The sequence below is a fragment of the Sceloporus occidentalis genome, unplaced genomic scaffold (genome assembly GCF_023333645.1).
Source record: "Sceloporus occidentalis isolate IW3139 unplaced genomic scaffold, rSceOcc1.0.p SCAF_6, whole genome shotgun sequence".
In the NCBI taxonomy this organism is placed as follows: domain Eukaryota; kingdom Metazoa; phylum Chordata; class Lepidosauria; order Squamata; family Phrynosomatidae; genus Sceloporus; species Sceloporus occidentalis.
Genome location: NW_028316986.1, coordinates 104,630,945 through 104,642,200, shown reverse-complemented (window position 1 = coordinate 104,642,200; position 11,256 = coordinate 104,630,945). Strand labels below are relative to the sequence as shown.

At 39.8% G+C, this 11,256-nt stretch overlaps 1 protein-coding gene across 1 annotated transcript in view; it reads left to right on the top strand.

Moving 5' to 3' along the window:
- Positions 1-11,256, top strand: part of SLC16A10 (solute carrier family 16 member 10) — a 63,834-nt gene continuing 52,578 nt past the window's right edge. The window contains exon 1 of the mRNA XM_089530563.1: positions 1-641. Coding sequence (XP_089386689.1) covers positions 104-641 — 538 coding nt within the window. The 5' untranslated portion in view covers positions 1-103. The remainder of the gene's footprint in view (positions 642-11,256) is intronic.

Sequence of the window (11,256 nt, the reverse complement as noted above, 5' to 3'; positions counted from 1 at the left end):
ATATATATTAACATTGTGAGAAGTCACCTCAGCAGCGGAGTTACACATATTCCATACGCTGTTTCCTCGCGTGGAAGCGGCGGCGGCGCCTCAGGGGTCGGACATGCCTCCCGTCAGCGAGGAGCTGGGCGCCGGGGACGCCTCCACGACGACGGCGGCGGCGGCGGCGGCGGCGTCTCCTTTGGCTCCCCTCGAGGAAAGCGAGGCGGCGGCGGTGGCCGAAGAAGGGAAGCCGGCGAACGGGGGGTGGCTCCCGCCCGAGAAGGATCCCCTGGCCGCCAGCGGAGTGGGAGACACGACTCCCGAGGAGGAGGAGGAGGAGGAGGAGGAGGAGGGGAAGGAAGGGAAGGAGAACGGGGAGCTCCTGCAGCCGCCGCCGCCTCCTCCTCCGCCGCCGCCGCCTCCTTCCCCTCCGCCGCCTGAGGAGGACGTAACCGCCGCCGCCGCCGCCGCCTTTGCCTCCGCCGCCGCCGCGGAGTCCTTCGAGCCCCCCGAGGGCGGCTGGGGCTGGCTGGTGATGCTGGCCTCCATGTGGTGCAACGGGGCCGTCTTCGGCATCCAGAACTCCTGCGGGGTCCTCTTCAAGTCCATGCTGGCCGAGTTTGGAGACCCCGAGGACAAGCAGCTCATGTTCAGGACAGGTGAGAGAGAGAGAGAGAGGGGCACGAGGGCGGCAGCCACACTGCAGAGATAACACGGGTTGGCACCGCTTTACTTTGCTGTCTGGCTGAAGGCTATGGAATTCTGGGAGTTGGAGTTTGTTGTGGGCCCAGAGCAGAGCTCCGCTCTGGGCCCCACAACAAACTCCAACTCCCAGAATTCCATAGCCTTCAGCCAGACAAGTTAAAGCGCTTCCAAACCGGGTTATCTCTGCAGTGTGGATGCAACCTTAATAAAAATGTAGGGCATTGCCAAATGGAAGCTGATAAACAGCCACAGAAAAAGTAAATTTGTGACTATTAGGCTCAAAAATGTAGGGCATACAAGAAAAATGGGGGACACGGCCAAATAAAGGTTACAGACTCTCATGTAAATATAAAGCCATGCTTCTTGGTCAGTCTCACAAATGGAGGATGTTTTGGATCTCCTCCTGGACAGAAGGTTGGGAAGTAGGACATGTCCTGGAAAAAGAGGACGCCAGGTCACCTGGCAAGAAGGGGCCTTAAGGGGTGTGCTTGAAACAAACAACCAGGTCCAGGTATACAGAACAGCTTTCCAGAAACTGCAGGGCGTCTGGAGGGCGCCAGCCGGAGGGTCACTGCAATGGACAGTCCCTGTGTAGCTGGGTTTTGTTTAAGTGGGAGTAACTGAGGAAGGGAAAGGCAACCCCCCCCCCGAACATATCTTGCCCAGAGAACCCCATGATATGGGTTGCCTTAAGTCTGAAACAACTTGAAGGCACACAATAACAACAGCCACATGTCCCACCAGAACCATGTCCTGTGAGAAGGGTGACTTGACAGTATTTCTGATCCGCTAAAAGTCCTGAGAGTGCATGCCTCAGGTCCTGTTTTTACACCATTGCAGCACTGCTGAATACAGGGACCTTGATAGATGAGATGCAGTCTGTGGCCACAGATGAGATGCTTGATGTTATGGTAGTTGGAGTGGGGGTTTTCCATGTAGAAAACCAGGTGAGCCATGAGGACCTCTGTACCTTACCGGTTTTGCACTATGATGATGCCATGTGAAGCTTTCAAAGTTTGCTCTTTGTAGAGGAACGTATGGATTCAGATGTGATTTAATGGTGGTTTGTTGGCGTCACAGGATCCATGCTTTTATGTCACAGCAGCAGTTTTGTAGCCCTAGTTCTATGATGTGGGGTGCAGCTGGATGGCTGGATGGTAACTGTGATTTGATGGTATGTTTTTTTCTTTCTGGGACGGATGATATAAACATTTGGGTAATCTATGCCTCGGATACATTTTTGCACTATACTAGTGCTACAAAGTATCAGCTTTGTGAATCAGATTCATGTCCAAGATAAACATGTACCCCTTTGGTGGGAAGGTAACAGCGCTCTGTGCAGTCATGCTGGCCACATGACCATGGAGTTATCTTTGACAGTGCTGGCTCCCTCAGCTAAGTAACAGAGATGAGCACTGTCCATTACAGTGAGTTACGACTAGATATTCATGTCAAGGGACTACCTTTACCCTTTACCTTATACCATAGCGGTACCATGAAGAACCAGATCCATGCTATTCTTGGTACAGTTTGTAGACCCAGCCGCCTTCTAAGTAGAGGAGTAATTGTTGTTTTTACATGTGCACATGGAAATAGAAGAGGGAATGTGGTTGATATGTAAAATGATGAAGGATGTGAAGAAAGTAAATGGACAAGAGGAGTGATAGCAACTGCATGCCCTATCAAAACCTACAGATTTCTCCTACCACATTGTACTTTGGTCCACACACGCAAAGTTTCTCTAATGGCAAGGGCAGCAGTGTTTTGGAGGAAGTGGGATGATCCCTGCTAAGTCCCACATGGGTCAAATGACATTAGAAAGTGTGCTGACCACAGAGTTGCACTGGAGGACCTAGAGATTCCTAGAGAGGTAATCTCTCAGGTAAAAACGTGGTGTTTTTCTTATTTGCGGTTTTTCCATGTTCATGGGGGTCTTGTGCCCCTAACCTAGTGAATATGGAGGGACAAGTGTATTGACTAGTTGCTCTAGATGTGGTGGAGAATGTGTATCAGAATGGGTCAAACTGAGAAGACAGGTTGAGTCTCCCTTACCTGAAATGCTTGAGATGAGAAGTGCTTTGGATTTTGGATTTTTTCAGATTTTGGAATATTTGCATATACATAATGAGATCTTGGAGATGGGACCCAAATCTAAGCATGAAATTCATTTATGTTTCCTGTTCTCCTTATACATATAGCCTGAGGGTGATTTTAGACATAATATTTTTAATAATTTTGTACATGAAACAAAGTTTGTGTACATTCAGCCATCAGAAAGCAAAGGCGTTAGTGTCTCAGCCACCCACGTGGACAGTTTTGGACTCTGCAGTAATTAGGATTTTGGAATTCTGGATAAGGGATACTCCAATGCTTGATAGATGTCTGTTCTCAGGTGGACATTTAACATAATTCCTGCTTCCTGCTTTCTGACTTGATTGCAAATCTAGCACCTGTTTTTTCCTGGAAGAAAGAGAAGTCTACAGAAATAGGCTGCAATGTTTGGAATGCTGATCTGCACCAATGAGATAACAATGTGTTGGATTTCACTTGTTGCACCCCTAGCAGCTGCAAGAGGTTTATAATTTACATAGCTTTTTAATTTCATATTTGTAAATTAGTCTCATTTAAGTCAATAGAATCTAATTCAAAATCAGAAACTTAAGACTTGTTTATAAAATGACCAGGTAAGAAGCATCAACATAACATTCTCAAATTCAGTGCTGTGTCACTAAGCTTTTAAAGTTCTTTGAGAGTGTGAACAAGCATTGATGATTTTGGTACACATTGTGTACCTCTAAAAGCCGTTTGACAATTCCAGTCCCCAGAAGTTCCTTAGAAATCATGAAATAAAAGGAGATCTCCCATTTCAGACCAGTAATAGATGACAAAACAGGAACAAAAGAATAAGAATAGATAAGACAGTTCTTATAATGCAGTAAGAGGAGTCTCCTAAAAATCTGTATTGTGATCAGTACTTTCACACCTGTTCTTAAATGCTCCGGAGACAGGGATGGCCAATGGGTTGAGTAGGTTTATGGATGACAGAAGATTATTTAGAACAGTTAGAATTAAAAGTGACAGTAGAGAGCTCTAGAAGGAAATCGGGAGAATGGCCATTAAAATGGCACATGTGGTCTGGTGTAAATTAGTGATGCCAACAGGGGCAAAAATACTTCCTAGCTTTACAAGGATGCAGATGGGATTTCAGCTAGTGGTGACTGACAGGCAAAAAAAAATATCTTGGGTTCTTGGTGAATAAAATCATTGACTAAGTGTGAGGCTCTGGGGAAGGAAAATCCTACTCTGGAGAACATTAGGAAAAGAATAAAAAAATAAAACTGCTAGTAACTCAACACTTTAAAACAAATTTGTATTGCAGCCACATTTGGAATACAGTCTACAATGCTGGTCATTGTACCTCAACAAGGAAATTGTAGATTTGGAGAAGGTGCAGAAATGAGCAACCAAAAGGATCAAAAAAGCTTAAGCAACTTCTGTATGAAGAAAGCCTTCTCAAGGCTTTCAGCTTGGGGAAAAAACCCAGTAAAGTCTATACAGAGATATATAAAATGATGATTCATGCATAGAAAGTGTACAAAGAGATGTTTTGAACTGAGGATCAATTTAAAGTTGAATATGAGCCAGCATAGCGTAGTGGTTTGAGTGCTGGACTAGGACTTGTGAAGATCAACATTCAAATCACTGTTTAGCCTTGGAAACCGCTGGGTAACCTTGTATAAGTCACTTTCCTCAGCCTAAGGGAAATTAAATGGCAAATCTCTGAATAAATCTTTCTTAGAAAACCTTCTGGTAGGGTTGCTGTAAGATGAAGTGGAGTTGAAGGCACACAACCACAGTTGAAGCTGGATGGGGGACAGAGAATAGTAAGTGCCATACACAGCAATCAGTTCACTATGGAATTCACTATCTCAAGGTTTAGTTCACGATGTATTTAAAAAGAGTTAGACATTAATGAAGAATAAAGCTATTGATGGTTTTTAATCATTATGGCTGTATGATATCTCAAGTACAATACTAGATATATGGTATGCTTATGGTATGCTTCTAAATACCAGTTGCTAGGGAGCGCGAACAGGAGGCTGATACTGCACTCCTGTCCTTATTGTGAGCTTCCTATAGACATTCAGTTGCCCACTGTGGGAACAGAAAGCTGGACTAAATAGGTCTTTGGTGTAATACAGTAGGGATTTTCTTATGTTTTTGGACTGGATAAAAGTGTTATTAATTCGCCCTAGCAACCACTGTTGTCAGTTGCCTGTTTTACAGGTAAACTTAAGGCCAAAGCAGAAAGCAATGTGTCCAAAAGTAGCCACTGACTATTCCTAAATATCTGATCTTAGAAGTTAAGCAGGGTCTGCCCTGATTAGTACTTGAATGGTAGACCATCAATGAATACCAGGTGCTGTAGGCTATATTTTCGAGGACTAAACCATCTCTTGAGTATTCCTTGACTAAGAAAATCCGATGAAATTAATGGGGCACCATTAGTTGGCAGGCGACTTGAAGCCGTCACATACACACCCAGCCATTGACATGGTAGCTGACATAGGTGTCTTTTAATCTGACTTCAAATGGTTGAGTATTAAGGAAGAGTGAAATGGATTTTCATATGGAATACCGCTTTGCTAGTTTTTTGTTACATAGCTGATGAATAACACATTATGGGTCAGTCCTGAACAGATGACACAGCTGAGAAATTTTGCACTTTAGTTTCTGTGTATCTGCCAGCTTTAAAATGATTAGGATTGATTGTGGCATACTAGTTACATACAACACACTAGCACAAACTGTTAGTGTCTTTTCATTTAAATTAAATTAAATTAAATGTGACTCAGAATGCCACCTATCATTACTCTTCCAAAATTATTTAATTATAAAGTCGTCACTATTTGTGAACAGCTGTTTTCAATTAGTGTTGATTTCCTCAAGAAATTCTAATACCGTAACATCTCGGTCTGAACATATATAGCCTTTCCAATATGCCCCATACTGTAATACAGAGTGTGTATTTCTTTTGGAAGATAACTGAAAAAGAATAATCAATGTTAACAAATTTTGTTTAAATTAACAATAGCATTGGGAGGTGGTTGTCTGTTGTATCAAAACAAATTTTAACAACTGTAAAAAGCATCCTGCTGAGGACTGAGACTTTCAGGAAACCCCCAGTATGCAGAAAGGAAATAAATTCGGTAGACAGATGTTGTGGTTATCTGCCTTGATTGCTGAGCTAACTTAAAACTTGGTCAAGGGAGACATTTGGAACCAATCTGAAGGAATGGAGCTTCTTTCTAGTAAAGTGTGTCAGAAACAAAGCATCTTTTTGTAAAAAGAAAAAAAATCTTGAAGTACAAATTTGAGGCAGCACATGTTTCTTAAACACAGACTAGTTAATGTGAGCATTACCAGAAGAATATTAATAGTAGTTTGTATTAAAAAGGAGGTGTCATGTGATGTCAGTTTTCTAAATATAGTTTTAAAAAATCAATTTGTCCTTGTAGTGCTGCAATTGCGTTAGAATTTTTTATAATCTTATTATTTGTGACTTTTAACTTTAGTTTCTGAAGATACAGAAACTTATAGAAGAAACTGAAATTTCTTTCTTTTTTAAAAAAGTGAATACATTTTAAAAAAAATCTCTTTGTGGAAGAACTACTTGCACGAATTAATAAATGACTGGGATTTTGCTAAACACCTTCTGCTACTTTTACTTGGTTACTTTGAAAACACCCACTTCCAGCTGGAGAGAAAATAGGTACATGTATCACTTAATCCAATTAGTATGTCTTCCTATTATAATTAATTATGATGACTGCAAGCGTCTGGTTGAAAGTGAGCATGAACTTCGCAAAAGGTGAAGGCAACCTAATCCCCATTATTTTTGCTCACTGAAGAGGATAAGTGAATTAATAAGCAGTAATCTTTGGATAATTGCTCTGACTTGGGCTGGAAGTATACTTCGTTCCTATGAAAGTTCTAAAGGCTTCCAGAACTGTTGAACTGCTCTGTAGGCTGAAGTCTAATAATTAGAGTGCTACAAGTCTCCTATTTTAGTCTTAACAGCTGTTAAGCAGTTCTAGGCTTGAAGCCCCACATGTGGTACTCTGTGCATGCACAGGAACTTGCAGCAACAATTCCTGTGCCTCCCAAAGATTTGAGTATTTTAGAGTAGCGTTGGATGAGGCATGAGGGGCTGCTTCTGGAAGAGAGAAAGGCCAGCTCCTCAGTATGTGTACTGGCCAATGGTAACAATGAAAAGTTACCACTGACTTTATCAGATGTGCAAAATACATACAATTTCCTTAATGTAGAATTTTAATGTGAGGACAAGAAATGGTCTGAACTTGTTAATAGTTTTCCCTTGTTCTCATATTTTTTAAAGAAATTATACAGGTTTATCTGACATTCTGTAGTGATGTAAATTGTGATGTAAATGATGGAAACTGTGCTAAAAGTGCAGTGCAGTAGTTAGACATTGTTTCATCCAGACTATTTGACAATCTTTTCGTATCTTCCTACATAGGCTTGCCTGTGCTCTAAGATCTGCAGGGGAAGGCTTTGTCTTAGTCCCGCCACCATTACAGGCACGTCTGGTGGGGATAAAAGAGAGAAATAGAGAGGGCACCTTCTCAGAATTATGGCACTCCTTTCCCTAGGAGGTCCGGTTGCTCCCTACCTGCTGTCTTTCTGCCAGTAGGTAAAGACCGTTTTATTTAAGGATGCTTTTGGTTTTTAGTGTGTTGCAACAGATAGAGCTTTTAATGGGAGCTTTTAAATTTGTTTTTATTTTATTATGTTTCAAGCATCTTTTAATACTGTTTTTAGTTAGTTTTTAAAAATAAAAATTTGGTTGTGTTTTCATGTTTGTATTAAAGAGTTTTTAATTGTATTGTGTTTTTAAAACATAGTATGCCACTTGGATGCTGTGCTGAGAAAGGCAGGATATTAAATATATAAATAAATTTGCCTTAAATCAAAGTTTAATATTGGGCTTGAAAAGTATGTGTTTAGTCTGTTTCAACAGAGACAGTACATTAAGGATTTAAAAGGTTTAGGCACAAGGCTTTGTGAACTTCGTGCATCTGAAGCTGAATCCAAAACATTTATGCCTCAATAAATCTCTTTTAGTCTTTCAATTGTCACAAGATTTGTTGTTACAGTAATTGCATGCCATAGGGAGGAAAACAATGTAAAGACACAAGCTTTGCCCTTGAGTTTAAAATCTGAAGTTCAAAGTACATTTTATATCAAATATGGAATTTAATGTTGCATAATTGACTTTATACTTTGCAGACTTTAGCTAGCTGTCATGGACTATTAAGACTGGGAGCATGGCAAAGAGAAAGCATTTCTAGCTTTTTGACAGAAATTCCTTCCCAGTTTGCTATAAGGGAAGGGAAGTAAGTTGCCACTGCAGTTAAAGAAAATACAAGTCATCTTTTTTGCTGCAATCCTAACCCTGATTCCCATCCCCCAGAAGTTAAATACTATATAAGCACACATATTTAGTGGTTGATCTACTGCAATGTGTAAGTTGGCTCTAATGGATGAGAAACATTAGGCTCAAAATGGAAGTGGAGAGAAGCAGGAGAAGAGAAAGATCAACTTTGAGAATTCAAAGCAACATGGTGGATTTTAAGTTATTTACAATATAAACCTATCTACTAAGAAGTGACCATGTTATTTTCAATCTGACTTGCTTCAAAATAAGCAGGTATGGGATTTCAGCCTTCAACACAGAGATTGTATGTATATTGCTAGGGAGAGGACAAGCAAGTGAGCTGCCTGTGATGTTGATCCTCTGGCTAATGGCTAGATTGTGTTAGCAGCAGGATGGCTCACTGCTCAGGGAAGAAAGAGCAAGGGGTGATGGTGGTAAAGTGGAATTTATATGTGTGTTTCGTATTTTTCATTGGTTCTTTTAAAACATTGTCGTAAAAACAAAATGTTGGTTTCAAGCTTTAGGAACATTAAATCTCCATTTTAAAATCAGAATGGAAGGCATTTACCATAATTTAGTTATTGAGATTTAATTTGTTTTAAAAAACAACAACAACACTGCTCTTGAACTTTGATGTGCTGTTTCTCTGATTTGTGATAAATCATACCTTTGACCTTCGATTAAACCTCATTAAGTGATTATATCTTATTGAGTGAGCTGTAAAATCTTACTTTGCTAGTTTTATGGCTAGTGTTATGGAGAGAGGAAAGCAAGTTTGCAGTAGGAACATTTTTAAATCTTTAAAAAAATGTAAACTGTAAACTATAAACATTTAGTGCTTATAGCAGACTTATTAAGTTAAATAATTCAAAGTGTCAGGTTTGTATTCATGTAAGAGACTGTTTAAGATACTTCAACCATTATATTTTTAACACCGATGTTAACACCTTTTCTGGGGAAAAACCCCACAATGTGAAAATATCTCCACTACACACTGGACATGTTGTGTCTATATCTTATATTTACAGTCGTTTTGGATTGATTGTTGGTTTATACTTTTTCTTTCTCCCTCTCTCTCTTTCATTCTATCCCCTTCCTCCTCCCACTGTCTCTTAAATCTAGTGATTATTGGAAAGCAAATAACTGGATGCTTCTGTACTTATTTATTTATCTTTTACAGAGATGAAGGGGGTTGCACACTGAAAGCTGAATCTCATTTTTTTTTACAGTTTGAAGAAGGACAAAGAACATTTTTGTTAACATATAAAGTATAAGATTTTTGTTTTAAGTGTTTTAAGAATGTACAGTTTTGAGTCTTTTCAACAGTTTGAAACATATTATTAGCATTAAATTGCATGCTTTCATGTCTTTGACAAATACAGTTTTCGATGCAAACTCTCAGTTTGAAGTCACACCTACTGTCTTGATAGTTTTTAATCTTTAATTTTAGCAGTTGAAATTATGGTAAAGATTTGTCAAACGAAAATTATATGGATCTCACATTTTCTTTTTGAATCCTGTTATACAAATTTTCCTCATGCCCCAAAGACACTCCTGACTCACTTTTGCAGCCAGCACCTCTTATTTGTGTCATGGGGGGGGGGGGGCTCCCAGATGGAGGGGGCTGCATTCTAACAGGAAGGGTGTTTGTGTAATGTTGATTATTACCAATTTAATGTAACATATATTTGGCCACAGCACGTGGACAATGTGCATTGTAAAACTACATGGTTGGTGGTCCAAGCAGGTGTCAAAGTTCAGACATGACAGAAATAAAAGAGAAAAGCAGGAGCACAGTCCAGGACTAGAGACATCCAGAACATCATGCCATCAGACTTCTCTGCCTCAAGGACACTAATTTTCTGATCCCATGTAAAGTACCTGTGGGATAGGGCAAGACAATGAGGAGGTAGCACTTGCAGTTTACAATATTTATTTCTAAGATTCATAAGCATGTGCTGTTCTTGTCCAGTAGAGGATCCAGATCATATGATAATAATGATGATTAAGCTTTATTTATAAAGCGCTGTAAATTTACACAGCGCTGTACATACAATCTTTTTAATTAGATGGTTTCCTGCCTTCAGGCTTACAATCTAAAAAGACATGACACAAAAGGAGAAGGGAATGGTGGTGGTGTAGGGGATCATGTCCAGCAGTTCTTCTCTCCCTCTGAGGCCTGGACCAAGGCAGATGGACTGAAAGGAGGGTTCTGCTTCTTAATCAAGCCCAAGTCAGATGGAGTTGAGCCTGCCTTTTCACTCAAGAACATGCCAAGTGGAAAACCTTGAAGACTTTATGGGGATATTCACTCATTGAATGTATGCTGTGAAATGAAGCAAGTAGGAATCAAACTCAAACAGAATATCCACAGCCTTATATATGAGAATATAGTACTACCCATCCTTCATAGTTTGCAATCAGGAAAACATCTTTGAACATGTATAGAAGAAACTGTGGCAGCTTTCCTCAACAAAATGTGATACTTTTAAATCTCTCAACACTAGTCTAAGATGCAGTATAATTTAAATTAATAATAATTAATTTAAAGTTCACCTCAGTTCACTTATGCAATGTTTCCTCTTAATTTGAATCTTACCTAAACTCTCCAATCTACTGTTTGTGAGTTCTTGTCCTAGCACTAACACGTCAGCACTGTATTTCCTGTGTAACTGGAGAACATCGTGCTGTGCACATAATGAACTATGTACTGGACCATTTCAGCATGGACAAATGCCTTGGAGATTGAAGGCAAAACTAGATATATAACTGGGTTAAATACACAGGTGCAGTTTCTATTAATTACACTAAATAAGTGCACATGAATTGAAACTATAGAATGTAAAGGGCAGTTAATGTAACTGCAAACATAGTCTGGAAAGTTTTTGTACTCCAGTTGAAGCCTTGGTTTTAATGATTACCTTCTTGTTTTCTTCATAACTCTTCCCATAATGATGACTACATACTCTGAATTCCTCTTTCTTGTTTCATGAATTGTGGATTACTAAAGATTTTATTCAACATATTTTAATTCTCAATGGTCAGTTGACATTTAGGGATAAATGATTTGATTAAACAGTGTTCTTAGGTTACAGGTAAATTAGTAATAT